This window comes from Chlorocebus sabaeus, chromosome 13, assembly GCF_047675955.1.
Source record: "Chlorocebus sabaeus isolate Y175 chromosome 13, mChlSab1.0.hap1, whole genome shotgun sequence".
In the NCBI taxonomy this organism is placed as follows: Eukaryota; Metazoa; Chordata; class Mammalia; order Primates; family Cercopithecidae; genus Chlorocebus; species Chlorocebus sabaeus.
Genome location: NC_132916.1, coordinates 9,742,792 through 9,758,552, shown reverse-complemented (window position 1 = coordinate 9,758,552; position 15,761 = coordinate 9,742,792). Strand labels below are relative to the sequence as shown.

General features: G+C 39.7%; 1 protein-coding gene across 5 annotated transcripts in view; it reads left to right on the top strand.

Annotated features, from left to right (window-relative positions):
* The window catches only part of MAP3K4 (mitogen-activated protein kinase kinase kinase 4), a 126,129-nt gene that overhangs the window by 47,480 nt on the left and 62,888 nt on the right, over positions 1-15,761 (top strand). For all 5 annotated transcript variants that reach the window (XR_012094994.1, XM_038001184.2, XM_008007749.3 and 2 more), the window contains exon 3: positions 9,127-10,490. Coding sequence is in view for 4 of the 5 variants with exons in the window: in XM_038001184.2 (XP_037857112.2) it covers positions 9,127-10,490 (1,364 nt within the window). In the remaining variant the exon portion in view is untranslated. The remainder of the gene's footprint in view (positions 1-9,126; positions 10,491-15,761) is intronic.

Genomic DNA, 15,761 nt, shown 5'->3' with positions numbered 1-15,761 from the left:
AGGAGTTTTTTAGAATTAATTAGATTGGTCAGATTTATTTAAAAAGCTGTCCAAGGAAATGTGAACTGTTACGTTATTTCTTTCTCACTGCAACAGGCAAAGTCTGTCTGAGTCATACTATTAACTTTAGAACTGTGGTCAGAGTTGGACTCATCTTTTAAACAGTCACCAATAACATTTGCATTTTTCACATTGTCTATCGTTGTGTAACAAACCACCGCGAAACTTGGTAGCATGAAAGAGCAGTCATTTTATTGCTCATGATTCTGTGGTTCAGGTGTGTAGGCAAGGCACAGGTCATCCCTGTCCAGGATGTCTGGAGCCTTGGCTGGAATAGCTCAGTTGGCTGGAAACATCCTGGCTTGGCTGGGGCCCTAAGTCTGAGCCCTCATTTTTTTGTCTGCATGGTGTCTGCTGGATCTCAAACGTCCACGATGGCTCCCTCACTCACATGCGTCTGTTACTTGGGCTGAGAGGGCAGGAACAGCTGAGGGCTGGCTGGCAGGGGTTTCTTTCCATGTGACCTTCCACATGGCTAGCCTGGGATGGTCCCTGGGTAATTGGACTTATTACGTGGCAGCTGTCTTTCCTGAGAGCAAGTGTTTTGAGAGACCAAGGTGGAAATTGCAGGGCTTCGAGGCCTTAGCTTCCGCAGTTGTGTAGCATCACTTCCGTTGTGTTCTCTTAGTTCCATGAGGCTGGCCAAAATTCACTGTGGGAGGGGACTGCTCAAGGCAGCCATACCAGGTGGGGTTTGTTGATTACTTTGGGAGGTTAACTCCTACATGCATTCATTGTAAAGCTTTGGGGAATTAGAATCTGGTCAGTCATACTGTCTTTGCGTCCCCCAGCCCCTAACCCACAAAAATGCAAAAAAAAAAAAAAAACATCAGGTGCATCCCTGAAGTAATATAAGGACCCAGAAAGGTAACTGAGGGGACGCTTTAGAGGAAGAGATACTAACCAGCAATACTGGCTTTTTAGCTATGGTAGCCATGCTCATGAACTGATTATACGGGTATGATTCTTGAAATGTTATTACCGCTGTAGGCTCAGAGTAGCTACTAATGTCATGTGTTTGTTTTTTGTAATTGTAAATTCAGATGTTGAGAAAATTGGTAGCCCTAATCGTGGTGCATATGTGTAATTAGACAATTGACTCATTGAAATTATTTGATGGAATTATGATAGTGCTAATTTCCCGCAAATCATTATCAGTGACATGTTAGAATGGGAAGTTATAGACAGGAGAAATTAGAGATAAAACACTGGTACTAAGAAGAATGCCTGTATATTAATAAGCTCTTAGTTTTCTAAAGATAAGAGAGATGCACACCATAATACAGCATTATGGAAGTTTACAAAGTTAGTTGAGTTAGAACATCCAGTATATAACTGCTCTTTTCTACTTAGTAATAGGTGGAGGCCATTGTTCTGTGTAAGCACATTGAAACTAAAGTGTTGTTTGGATCATTATAACCATGTTCCCTATAGTATGTTTCCATATTTTCAAACAAAAAATACTATTGTGGGGAGCATCTCTGTTCATTTATCTTTACTCATATATGGAGTATTTTTGTAGATAGTGGTAGAATTGCTGTATTGAATGGTATGTGTGTTTTAATTTGGTAGATATTGTGCATTCTTCAAAAGTACTATTCATTTTGATACTTCTACTAACAATGTATGAATATCTTGTTTCTTTGTATTTTCTATATTATTAATATAGAAAATTTTAAACTGCCAGTTTAGCTGTTTAAATTTGCCTATTTCTCATTTTACATTTATCTTTACTAAGGAGAATATAGTTGGGGATTGTGGTTGAATGCATGAGGCCAGTATGAAATTTACTGGAAATATGAGGCTACATATAAGTACAATATATAGACATTTATATGGTGTGTGTGCAACCTACACACACACAGATATATACAGCTTCAGAAATGTCTCACTTGAATCACAGTATTTAATTGAATGCAACTATTTACAAAATGTGAAGAATCAAAGAGAGTTCAAGTTATCAGAGCCCTATTCCTTTATATTGCAGTCATGAGGATTGTGGGCCCCCAGAAACTGCAGAGTTTATTATGTGCATGTGTGCATTTTTATAAGGAGTCCATAGTTTTCATCAGATTCGCAAATGTAGTCTGTGACCCAAAAAAGGTTAAGAAGCATTGACCTAGATAACATTTACCACAAATTTAACAAAACTGCTCATCTTGACATGAGTTGCACTCAAAGGATAAAGTCGTCAGATGCATAGCAAATTCAAAATCAGTGCAAAGCCTACGCAAGGTCTCTTCCACACTAGCCAAGAACAGACTCCCCCAACTCCACATATGCTGGTTTTACAGAAAATGACTTTTTAAAAGGTCATAAATGTCAACAAGTTTGTTCAGTAAGAGGATATTATCTTTGTGCAGATAGAGATAGAAGGGAGGCAGCAACTCCTGTAAGGGGCACCCACTTTCTCCCCATTGATCAAACACTGTTCTCCGTGCTGCTGGCCAGTGGGCTCTGCAGGTGCAGTTAACCTCCCTAACCTGTTGTGTTGAGCTAATGAAAGGGAGATTGTCTTCCTCGGGCTGACTTAATCAGAAGCGTGGGAGCCACCTGGAGGAGAAGCTGAAGCAGCCATGGCCAGAGCGTGAGTAGGAGAAGGCTGTGGGTAGAAGGCCGAGGTGGAGAAGAGCTAGAACTGCTGCCCTCGAAGGAGGGCGTATAGCAGGAGGACCAGCCCTACCTCTAGCAGCTGCCCGAGGGACATAAGCTCTAGGATTCACTTTCTCAGGACCCAACCTGACTACCTGTCGGCAAGTCCGTGAATGCTGACCATGCTGATGCCTTCCCAGCACCTGTCTGTGGGTAACTATCTGTAAAAGGAGCCCCTGGGGGCTGGAGTGCAGGCTACTGGCCTCTCTAGGCTCCGGTCATCCCTGGTCCCTCCCTTAACCCTGATGAGGCCCAGGACCCTCAGCCCACAGGCATCTGTGAGGGAGCAAGGAAGTGAACCCCTGAGATATGGCCATTTGCAGGGCTGTTGCATGGAGGACGTGCCTCTAGGGGCCCAGCTGGTATGGGAACAAGGGTAGGGCCAGGAGCCTGTTGTGGGCTAAGGCTCCAGAGAGGACCACGGCCATTGCAGCAGCAGCTTTAGATCTGGTGACTTTCAGGAGCACAGAAAATCATCTTTCAGATGCCTCTGGGGCATGGCCCCCAGATGCACTTGGGCCTCAAGTGGTGCTGCCCTGTGCAGCCACTCCCACTACAGCTTGTACAGGGCTCTAAGCTCAGTGTCTTGTCTTGGACCTTTTAGACCAGTGTGGCTATTACATGGAGAGCTGACCAGCAGAAACTGGTATCTCTACTTCAGGTGTGGACCACTTGTTATACCAGATGGACAGAAGGTGGACAGACCCCACCCAAGGACAGGCAGATGCTTTCAGGGAGGGTAAAGGCCTTCAGTTATTGTTTCTTTTTGTTGTTGTTGTTAGAGATGGGATCTCACTATGTTGCCCAGACTGGCCTGAAACCTCTGGACTCAAGTGATCGTCCGGCCTCAGCTTCCAGAGTAGCTGACCCTCCTGGTGCGTGCCACCACCACGTTTCAGGCCTTCTTTTAAAGGGCTTTTATGTGATTAAGTCAGGCCCACTCAAGAAAATCTCCCTTTTGATTAAACAAAAATGAGCTGGCTAAGGTCTTTAATTATATCTACAGTCCCTTCTTAGCAGCAGGATGTTAGTGTATGTTTGAACAGTGGAGACAAGGTGCTGTGTACTACAGAATGACTGCTGCGTCTCATGGCCCAGCCTTCACCAAAAGCTGAAAATTCCTGTTTTATTGGGAAAACTTTCTTAATTTATATGATAGTTTTAAAAAAGGCATTTTATCTAAAGACTGTTTGAGTGTTGGGTAAGGATGATTAGCTCTGCATTACCTGGAAGTCTGCTGTCTGACTTCCCAATTGATGTAACCTACCAGGTAAACTCAGATGAACTCAGTAAATAGGCTGGATTTCGTACTGTGATGAGTATTAAATTTAACACCACAGGAGCTAGCTGTGGTGTTATTTGAGATTATACTTTTGGATAATGGTAGTCATTACCAATTTATAGCAATTAAGATTTTGATAAGTTTTGGACAATATTTAGTTAAATATAACTATTTCTTCTTAAGTTTGATTTAAGAGAAAGACTGTCAAACCATTTTTTTCCTTCAATGTTTGTTTTCTTTTTAATATAGCAGAAGGAAGTACATTCAGTTTATCTCATAGTTTAAGTAGGTTAAATAGGAATTTAAAAGACACCCAAGCCAAAGCCCTTTTCAGAATGTTGCTGGGTGATCATTATCAGCTTCATTTTGCATTTCTATTCTAGTACTGCCATAGCGGGATGGTCATCAGCCATAGCTGGATTACAGAGATAGAGCAAATATTTTGCAATTTATATGAGAATTTGTACACACACACAAACACACACGTGTCCCTGTTAGGAAATATCTCAAGGTGTATGTGTGTGTACATGCATGCATGTGCCTATGTGTGTGTAAATGTGTGTATCTGCTAACAGTAGTGAAATTAGAATGTTTGATTTTTAAAGAATATCATACTGATGTAAAATGGAGCTGGTAAAATGGTTACAAGTCAGATTCAGTCTGTATAGCTATGAAATGTTTATGTCAACCAGAGTGGATTTAAATCCATATTTCAGCTCTTTAGTCCAAACTTAGCCTGACTTTCAAGGTTCTGGTTTGTGTTTCCAGGCTTCCATATACAGACTCGGTGTTCAGCCACACGCTTTTCTTTGCTGCCTTTGTGTCTCTTCTTGCTCTTCTTTGCTGGCTTCAGATACGCTCTTGCATTCTTTGCTTCCCTTATTTAAGCTTCCATTCTTCAAGGCCCCAAATCAAATACTTGCTTTTACTTTAAGCCTTTACAGACTAGTTAGCCCTACATAATCTTTTGTGGTACTCACTGTCTTAGCCTTTCCTTGGTCAGTTGGTACTGCCTTGCAAGCACCTTTGACAAGTCCAAGGATGGTGTGGTGGCACCAACATGGGCTAGGACCCCTCTTCTAACATTAACCATCTGTCTAAACATCTGTGTTCTGTGGTAATCTTCATCATCATATTGTTATGAACATTACGACAATGTCTGTAAAGCCCTTACCTGGAAAATAGAAGCTGGATAAAGCAATTTCTCCAAATGTGGAGCCATTGTAGCCATGTCAGAGATAGTGGAAGCAGGCCCAGGAATGTGCCCGTTAGCAGAAACGCAGGTGATTCTGAACATACACTGAAATTTGAGAAGCTTGAATGAGATGATCTCAAGCCCCTTCAGGTTGCTGACTTGTCTGGTATTCTAGGTCATCATTGCTCTGAAGATCGTCTCATACTTAAAGATTATTCATCTGTTTACATCTCATTTGAGAGCTCAAATAAGACTGGTTTCTAAAATTTGGAAAATACGTATATTGGAGAACATAAAAATTGCAAGAGTTTGATTAAAAATATGATTAATACATATTATAAAGAGCCATTTTTAGTTGTAGATGGTGGGAATTCATTTGTTTGTCTTATATCCATCAGATGAACCATATTGCTTGTCATTGGTTCTTTACAGTTTCGTTGTAAAGTTTTCTTTTTAAAAAATGTTTCATATTCTTCTAATTTTACCGGAATTATTGGTGATTGGCCAAAGGAAAAAGTGTCCAGAGGTTTGCTTTAATTGTGCTACGAAAATCACACCATTTATTTATTTATTTATTTATATTTATTTATGTATTTTTTATTATACTTTAAGTTCTTGGGTACATGTGCACAACGTGCAGGTTTGTTACATATGTATACATGTGCCATGTGGGTGTGCTGTACCCATTAACTCGTCATTTACATTAAGTGTATCTCCTAATGCTTTCCCTCCACCCTCCCCCCACCCCACGACAGGCCCCGGTGTGTGATGTTCCCCTTCCTGTGTCCAAGTGATCTCATTATTCAGTTCCCACCTATGGGTGAGAACATGTGGTTTTTGGTTTTCTGTTCTTGTATTAGTTTGCTGAGAATGACGGTTTCCAGCTTCATCCATGTCCCTGCAAAGGACATGAATTCATCCTTTTTTATAGCCGCATAGTATTCCATGGTGTATATGTGCCACATTTTCTTAATCCAGTCTGTCATATATGGACATTTGGGTTGGTTCCAAGTCTTTGCTATTGCGAATAGCGCTGCAATAAACATACGTGTGCATGTGTCTTTATAGCAGCATGAAAAATGATACCATTTAATTTGTAGTCACTTGGGAGATCAGGTGTCCCATTCATCTTAAGTTATTAGAAACTATTTTTGTAGTGCTGTAATTAGAACTTGCTAAATAAAACATTCTATATGTCTAACCCCTGTACTTTTTATTCATTTTCCTTTTCAGAAGCTCTGTTTGCGTTTGACTCTTTTGTTAGTTGCAGGGAAATTTAGTATTAATAGGAAACCAAACAAACAAGCACACCTGTCCATTAGTAATAGGCTTTTGGTTGTTATTAAAAAGTTCCTTAGTCATGTCAGAGTGGGTAAAAACAAAATGTAAAATGCTCAGGGAAATTCCTGTGTCTAAGTCTATAGACTCCCCCACCCCCCAACACCCTAATGTTGTTCTCAGGTCTCCCTTAATTGATAAGTCCCTTATGATTTTATAGAGGCCTAACTGGTCATCAGTTGCCAGAAAGCACTGTTGGGTTTACTCTCTGTGTTAGTCCATTTGGTGTTGGCTATAAAGGAATACTTGAGACTGGGTCATGTATAAAGAAAGAGGTGTATTTGGCTCATGGTTCTGTATGCCATACAAGTGTGGCACCAATACCTACTCAGCTTCCGGTGAGGCCTCAAGAAACTTTTACTCATGGCAGAAGGTAAAGAGGAAGCAGGCATGTCACATGGAGAGAGAGGAACAATAGAGAGCTCTCACATGAACTAATAGAGTGAGGACTCACTGGTTACCGTGGGGAGGGCACTAAGCCGTCCGCGAGGAATCTGCCCCCATGACCCAGACATCTCTCATCAGGCCCCACTTCCAACATTGGGGGTCACATTTCAACATGAGATTTGGAGGGGGCAAACATTCAAACCAAATCACCCTGTCTCTCCTTCTGTCACAAGTCTATTATTTTAAAAAGGTAGCTACTGCTGAGGTGGAGTAATTGGTATATCCTTTTTGCACAGTAGCTAGACTGGAGTTTGTCTGTTTTAAGTTTGAATTGCATCATTATTTAAACGAAGGTGTATACATTTATATTTTTTCCAGAACCAACTTGGATTATGTTTTGGGGAGAAAAAAAAAAAAGAAGCTTCTCTGTCCCATCTGCTCCTTTCCCAATTTGCTTTTCCTTAAACATACTGTGTCGGTCCAAATGTTAAACCATTGCTTTATGTGAACACAAAATTTCAAAAACTTGTGTAATATACTGTTTTGTATCCTGTAGGGTAAACTTAACAAGATTTGTATTTAACTTACAAAAGTTAGTTTTTCAGGTTTGCTAAAATGAGATTATGTTTATGTAGAAAAATGGGATTGTGGCATTTTTTTCTCTTAGGTTGCTTTAATTGTTGGAATAACGGTCTAGGATGAGAAGCTTCATCTGTTATTATTTTCATGTTTTGTCCCTGGTAAGTGTAGCGTAGATTTGGAATAATGCTTGTAGCCAGTCTTCTGGGATTGTTAAAGGCATCCTAATGACTCTCATTTAATCCTGGGTTTTCCCTTAGGACTTTTCAATCATAGGTTAGAAGAACTGGAATAAATTATTTAAGAAAAGTAATATTTTTTCACTGTCAACTATTACTTTCCAATTATAAATTGCATGCAGATAGTCTGTGGCCATTATCAATAATGCACCACAATAGTTTTATAAAGTAAACTCCAGCCTGTCTCAAAAAAAGAAAAATGTAAATGAAATATATTGGCAAATATGTCCCTAAAATTTACTTATATCATCATTGATTATATGTAACATTCTGATATCAGAGATGTTAACATATGAAAAAGTGTGTGTCCTAGATTCAATGAAATAAACTATGCCTTGAGGGTAGAGGATAGACTGGGATGGCATTATAGGTTTGGGCATTATCGATATATGATGTGGAAATGAATGAGAACACCCAGGGAGAAGAGATCTAAGATTAGCACTTTGAGAAACATTAACATTTTATGTAGTGAGCGAAGTTGCAGGGAGGTATTTGAAAAGAAGGGAATTAAGGAAGTGTAAGAACCCGGAAGCAACAGAATGGAAGGATTTCAGTAACGTAGAGCAATTAATGGTGTTAAAAGTGCCATACAGGAAAGAGGATGTATGTGTGTTCATTTCAAAGCTTGGAGTCCAATTATAGAACCTTTTCTAGTTGTTTGAAAGAAATGTGTGATTTTTGCTTTTTTCACATGAATTGTAAATGATTTTATGTGCCGGTATAACATATTAAACAAATTATACCAAATTAGTCTATATGTCTTCAGTCTTGATAATTTTAAATATAAAATGTTATTGCCCACTTGTTTGTGGCAAAGAAGAAATAAAGGAATAGAATAAGGTCAATGTTTTTGTCTTTCAGCTGTCCTTCAGTTTTTTATGAGAGTAATCTTAAGGTGCCTTAAAGGATTCTTGCATCAATCTGCCTAATTTTACCAATGACACAAGTGATCCAGATAATTTACGTGATTTTCTCTTAAGTTTACACATTTAGCTAATGACAAATGCAGGAATTAAATATATTTTCTCATCCAAGTTTCCGTCTGATCTCCCATGCTGTTTCTTCCTTCTTAAATTGAAGGTGATTACTTACAGAAGGTTGGTTAAGTGATTTGATAACTATGCTTTGTAGCATGGAAATTAACAGCTAGTTTAGGTGATTAGTTGTGAATATAAGAGAATACAGCAAGTACTGGAAAAACGGAATTTTTTTAAAATATAGAGAAAAATGTCATATATTTTTTGGTTCCTTTAATTTTCAGGATATGGTATGCTGTTTTTCTTCCATTTGCAGCCTGAAAATATAAATACATGTGAATATCGGTTTTATTGAAAATATTGAGAGTAGCTTCATATTTTAGAGTTAAATAATGTTCTGTTTATTTTTTTTAATAGAAAAAATGAATGCACCAAATCAGCCTCCACATAAAGACACTGGAAAAACAGTGGAGAATGTGGAAGAATACAGCTATAAGCAGGAGAAAAAGATCCGAGCAGCTCTTAGAACAACAGAGCGTGATCATAAAAAAAACGTACAGTGTTCATTCATGTTAGACTCAGTGGGTGGATCTTTGCCAAAAAAATCAATTCCAGATGTGGATCTCAATAAGCCTTACCTCAGCCTTGGCTGTAGCAACGCTAAGCTTCCAGTATCTGTGCCCATGCCTATAGCCAGACCTGCACGCCAGACTTCTAGGACTGACTGTCCAGCAGATCGTTTAAAGTTTTTTGAAACATTACGACTTTTGCTAAAGCTTACCTCAGTCTCAAAGAAGAAAGACAGGGAGCAAAGAGGACAAGAAAATACGTCTGGTTTCTGGCTTAACCGATCTAACGAACTGATCTGGTTAGAGCTACAAGCCTGGCATGCAGGACGGACAATTAATGACCAGGACTTCTTTTTATATACAGCCCGTCAAGCCATCCCAGATATTATCAATGAAATCCTTACTTTCAAAGTCGACTATGGGAGCTTTGCCTTTGTTAGAGATGGAGCTGGTTTTAATGGTACTTCAGTAGAAGGGCAGTGCAAAGCCACTCCTGGAACAAAGACTGTAGGTTACTCAACACATCACGAGCATCTCCAACGCCAGAGGGTCTCATTTGAGCAGGTAAAACGGATAATGGAGCTGCTAGAGTACATAGAAGCACTTTATCCATCATTGCAGGCGCTTCAGAAGGACTACGAAAAATATGCTGCAAAAGACTTCCAGGACAGGGTGCAGGCACTCTGTTTGTGGTTAAACATCACGAAAGACTTAAATCAGAAATTAAGGATTATGGGCACTGTTTTGGGCATCAAGAATTTATCAGACATTGGCTGGCCAGTGTTTGAAATCCCTTCCCCTCGACCATCCAAAGGTAATGAGCCAGAGTATGAGGGTGATGACACAGAAGGAGAATTGAAGGAGTTGGAAAGTAGTACGGATGAGAGTGAGGAAGAACAAATCTCTGATCCTGGGGTACCGGAAATCAGACAGCCCGTAGACAACAGCTTCGACATCCAGTCGCAGGACTGCATATCCAAGAAGCTTGAGAGGCTGGAGTCTGAGGATGATTCTATTGGCTGGGGAGCACCAGACTGCAGCGCAGAAGCAGGCTTTAGTAGACATTGTCTGACTTCTATTTATAGACCATTTGTAGACAAAGCACTGAAGCAGATGGGGTTAAGAAAGTTAATTTTAAGACTTCACAAGCTAATGGATGGTTCCTTGCAAAGGGCACGTGTAGCATTGGTAAAGAACGATCGTCCAGTGGAGGTAGGTTTCCAGTAGGCATTAATACGATGATGTCCTTAGTTCCATTTATTGATTGTAAATTATAATGTTGGTGTTATGTACTTTCATATTCTAATATTTTTTAGCACAAATGACAGTTATAAATTGCACATTTAAGCATTTCTGTAAAGTACTATGATAAATAAGAAATAGATCTATGAAAACTGCATGAAATTTGATGAATTAAGTGCCAGGTGGTATGTGGAGGGAATAAGTTCAACCATGTAAATAGAGGATGGCAGAGGACAGGCTGGGTATAAATAAAGACGGAAGGAAGAAAGTCATAGTCGTGGATGACGACAAGCTGCATGTGAGTCAGGAAAAAAAGTCCACATCACACTCAGGTATTTTAAATGAATAGGGCACCCAAGATCACAGAGAAAGTTCTTTCTTTATCCTTTGAAGTTGTTTTCTCTTTTGATTAGCATGTCAAGTTTTGGTCACTGTATTTTAAAGAGTTGTAAATTATAGAGAAATGTCAGAATGATCAAAGGGAAAAAGCCAACACTATCTGGCAAGGTTAAAGTGTTGAGTGCAGATGATGCAAGTTTAAGGGAAGTCCGGATTGTTGTCCAATATGTGTTTCGAGATGTGTAGATTTTTGTGAGAGGAATGTGCCCACTAGAGGAAGTGACTTGAAAACGGTATAGATTTGCTTTTGATAGCTTGACGTGTTATAAATTCCTTATTGTAAAGGGTGTTAATACTAGAAAAGGGCATTTTGTGGGATATCGCTCTTGAGAGTCCAAAATAGTACTGTACAAGTGATTTTGCTCTTCTCGTGAGTCTGCACGTTGATCTGGCTAAAAGTGAAACCCAAATCTTTACAATACCTGATACCTGTGTGAAGTCTGTGATTCTGAATTTTAGTGGCTATATACATACATATGTACAGTCCCCTCAGTATCAGAGGAGGTTTGGTTTTGGAACTTCCCACGAATCACAAAATCCTAAAATGCTCAAGTCTCTGATACAAAATGATGCAGTATTTGTGTTTAACCAATGCACAGCCTCGTATGCTTTAATCTCTAGATTTTGTGTAATGCCGTATGTAATATAAACGCTATGTAAATGGTTGTTAATACTGTATGGTTTAGGGAATAATGACAAGAAAAAAGTTTGTACATGTTCAATACAGATGTAGTTTTTCTTCCCAAATATTTCCGATCTGCACTTGGTTGAATTCATGGATGTGGAACCCACAGATATGGAGAGCTAACTGTATATACTTGTTATTTTAATTTTTTTAACTTCAGTTTTTTTTATAGAACCTGGCTTGCTTTAAATTCATAAATGATAAACAACTTGGAAACTGTGGAGAACACCTGAAGAGAACTTGAGTTTGCAAGATTTTAATATTTTATTCTGACAGCCAGATTATGAGCCCTTAGGAGAAAGGGTTAAGCATTCACATGAATTCAGGAGGATGTTTACAACACGAACCAGTGCTCTGTAGCTATATTTTAAGAGATTTACTTTGAATATTATTTTGATTGGAAATCTTAAGCATGAATGGCTGGAGTGGTTTAATTTCATTAAGGACATATGTTGGCAAGACAGGGTTGATGTTTAATTTGTATTGTGACCCCTGATTTTGAAGTAACTTGAATGAAGAAAAAAGTCCGGGCAGTACCGACATCCCTTGGTATCTTATCCCAGGGGGATTTGTTCCAGGACCCCTGTGGACACCCAAATCCTTGGATGCTCCAGTCCCTATATAAAATGGTGTAGTATTTACATACAACCGATGTGCATCCTCCTGTTGCTTTAAATCATCTCTAGATTATAATACCTAACACAATGTCAGTGTTATGTAAATAGTTGTTATACTGTATCTTTTTTATTTGTATTATTACTATTACTGTTTTAGAGACGGGATCTCACTATGTTGCCCAGGCTGGACTTAAACTCCTAGGCTCAAGCAGTCCTCCTGCCTTAGCCTCCCGAGTAGCTTGTATTACTTTTTATTGTTGTATTCTTATTTTTAATGTTTTTTCAAACATTCTTGATCTGCGGATGCGTATCCCACGGATTCAGAGGGCCGACTGTATAACCTCATCTCTAATTCAGTGGTTCTCATAGGAGAGCAGCACGTGAGAAGAGGCCACGGTGGGGCAGGGGTGGGGTGGACATGTCAGGCTTCTGTAAACTGCTTCACCCACCCCCCCTCCCCAGATTGTCTTCTTCCTCTCCAGGCTCTTCATGGTGATTACCTATTGCTACTAATGAGGATTGTATCCCTTAGATATGTTATAGCAAGAAAAGATTGAGAACAGGTGCCATACATTTTATATTAGAACTCATGTTGAAAAAAGACAATAATAGTTTCCCCAGAGTTTTGAATTTTTTTTTTTTTGTTTTTTTGAGACAGAGTCTTGCTCTGTCACCCAGGCTGGAGTGCAGTGGCCGGATCTCAGCTCACTGCAAGCTCCGCCTCCTGGGTTTACGCCATTCTCCTGCCTCAGCCTCCCGAGTAGCTGGGACTACAGGCGCCCGCCACCTCGCCCAGCTAGTTTTTTGTATTTTTTAGTAGAGACAGGATTTCACTGTGTTAGCCAGGATGGTCTTGATCTCCTGACCTCGTGATCCGCCCGTCACGGCCTCCCAAAGTGCTGGGATTACAGGCTTGAGCCACCGCGCCTGGCCGAGTTTTGAATTTTTATCTGAGTTGTAGTTCTTTGGTTTGACCAGTTGAGATTTCACTGAAGAGGTCATCTTTGTTATAGAAAAAAAGAAACACAAATTCAAAGTTTATAGAGTGTATAAATGAAAGACTTTATTAGAATTTTGTGTGGATTGTTTGCTTTTCAAAAAATGAACTACAGAAGCCCCTGTTTTAAATTTTGGTTCATAAAATGCTAAGTGTTCATCAAATAATGAAAGAGTAACAGAGAGCCAAAGTGGGACTTCTTCGTATTGGTGATTAATCCAAACTAACAAAAGATAAGGCTCTACAATTCTAATTAACTTAGTGGGATAGTAAGATTTTATTTTTATTCCCACTTTAGGAACATAATTTCTGTAAAGGGAGGCGTGCATGTGTGCGTGTGTGTGTGCGTGGGTATGTGTGTGAATATGTGTACAGTCCCCCACTCCCAGGTTTGTTTTAGTCATTTTACTTGGTATGTCAGGAGAAGAGTCACAATTTTGAAGTCCATTAAGTGGGTTTCATTCCTCACTGTGACCCTTTCTCACCACAGAATGTTGTAAATAGGAATCTTTCTGACTCGAAGCCTTTGCATTTGTAGAGTGGGTATAATACTACCTTCTTACCTACCTCACAAGGTGGTGGTTGTGAGGCTGAAAAAGATATGTGGTAAGTGGTGTATGTGTTCCCACACTGCTGTAAAGAAATGCCTGATACTGGGTAATGAATAAAGAAAAGAGGTTTAATTGGCTCATGGTCCCATAGGTTGTATAGGAAGCATGGCAGGCAGCATCAGCTTCTGGGGAGGCCTCAGAGAGCTATAGTCGTGATGGAAGGCAAAGCCAGAGCAGGCATTTGTCATGGCAGGAGCATGGGCGGGGTGAAGGTGCTCCATTCTTTTAAACAACCAGATCTCTTGACAGCTCACTCACCATCATGAGAACAGCACCAGTGGGATGGTTCTAAACCACAAGAAGCCCACCCACATGATCCAGTCATCTCCCACCAGGCCTCACCTCCAACACTGGGGATTACTGTTCAGCATAGCGTGGGGACACAGATCCAAATCATATCAAATGGTGAAATGCTATACAAGTCAACCACAAACTTTTACTTTTAGAAGTTTTATTACTTTTTCTTCCTTGAAGCTAACTGTAAATCCATGTGGGTGCAATTATACTTTTATTTTTAAAATGTATTCTGCCTTTTAACCTCTGCCAAATAATTGTAAATTTTAAGGGCATACATTTTAGGCAGTAAAACCTTTTAGGTTTAAGGACTATTTTTTGTTTGTTTTGAGGCAAAGTCTCATTCTGTTGCCTGGGCTGGAGTGCAGTGGGTCATTCTGTTGCCCAGGCTGGAGTGCAATGGGACGATCTCGGCTCACTGCAACCTCCGCCTCCCGGGTTCAAGCAATTCTCCTGTCTCAGCCTCCTGAGTAGCTGGGATTTCAAGTGTGCACTGCCACGCCTGGCTAATTTAGAGATGGGAGTTTCACCATGTTGGCCAGGCTGGTCACAAACTCCTGACCTCAAGTGATTCATCTGCCTCAACCTCCCAAAGCACTGAGATTACAGGCGTGAGCCACCGCGCCTGGCCAGTGTTTTTGTTAATTGTTAAAATATCTGAACTGACAAGGTACCACAGATTGTACATAATGCATATTTTGCAGTTTTTATGGTTTCGGTGATAATAGGAATGAATATAGGTGAAAGATTTTGTAGAAAAGAAATACACATGTGATATTTGATTTTTCTTATCTATGTCTTTATATTTTTTTATTAAATTACTTGTAACCAGTGTTTGCAAAGCACATGTGATGTTACATTTAATTTCCCTTTGTTTGTAAGCATGCTTTACAAAATAATTTTTTTTTGAGACAGAGTTTTGTTCTTGTTGCTCAGGCTGGAGTGCAATGGTGCCATCTCAGCTGTCTGCAACCTTTGCCTTGGGAGTTCAGGCGATTATCCTACCTCAGCCTCCAGAGTAGCTGGGATTACAGGCATGTGCCACTACTCTTGGCTAATTTTTGTATTTTTAGTAGAGACGGTGTTTCACCATGTTGGTCAGGCTGGTCTCAAACTCCTGACCTCAGGTGATCCACCCGCCTCTGCCTCCCAAAGTGCTGGGATTATAGGTGTGAGCCACCGCACCTGGCCCAAAATAATTTTTCTCTAAAACTTTATTATATTTCAAAATCTTTTAAAAGAACTGCAACTAGTGATACTAAAAAAAAAAAAAAAAAAAAAAAAATCTGCAGTTTGTTTTCATAATATGAATGCCATAAATACCTTTAATGGTTTGTTCAAAATTATGTGAAGTTGTAGCTCCGTACCTTCTGTAAATTGATTTCCTCAGAACACATTTCTAGTTACATAGGCAGTCTCTAATTGAAACACATGGATTAGTTTCCAAAGTTCCCTTGAATAGGCAGTTGTTTGGGATCTTGAAAATACTGATCTATAGAACAGTGTTGTAAATAAGACAGTCTCAGATTATCAAATGAAGCTTATTTAAATCCATGTAACTGAACTAATAATACCAGCTGCAGTTTTATCCTGACTGTAAGGACTACCGTAATATCATAGGAAAAAAGAAGAGGAAAC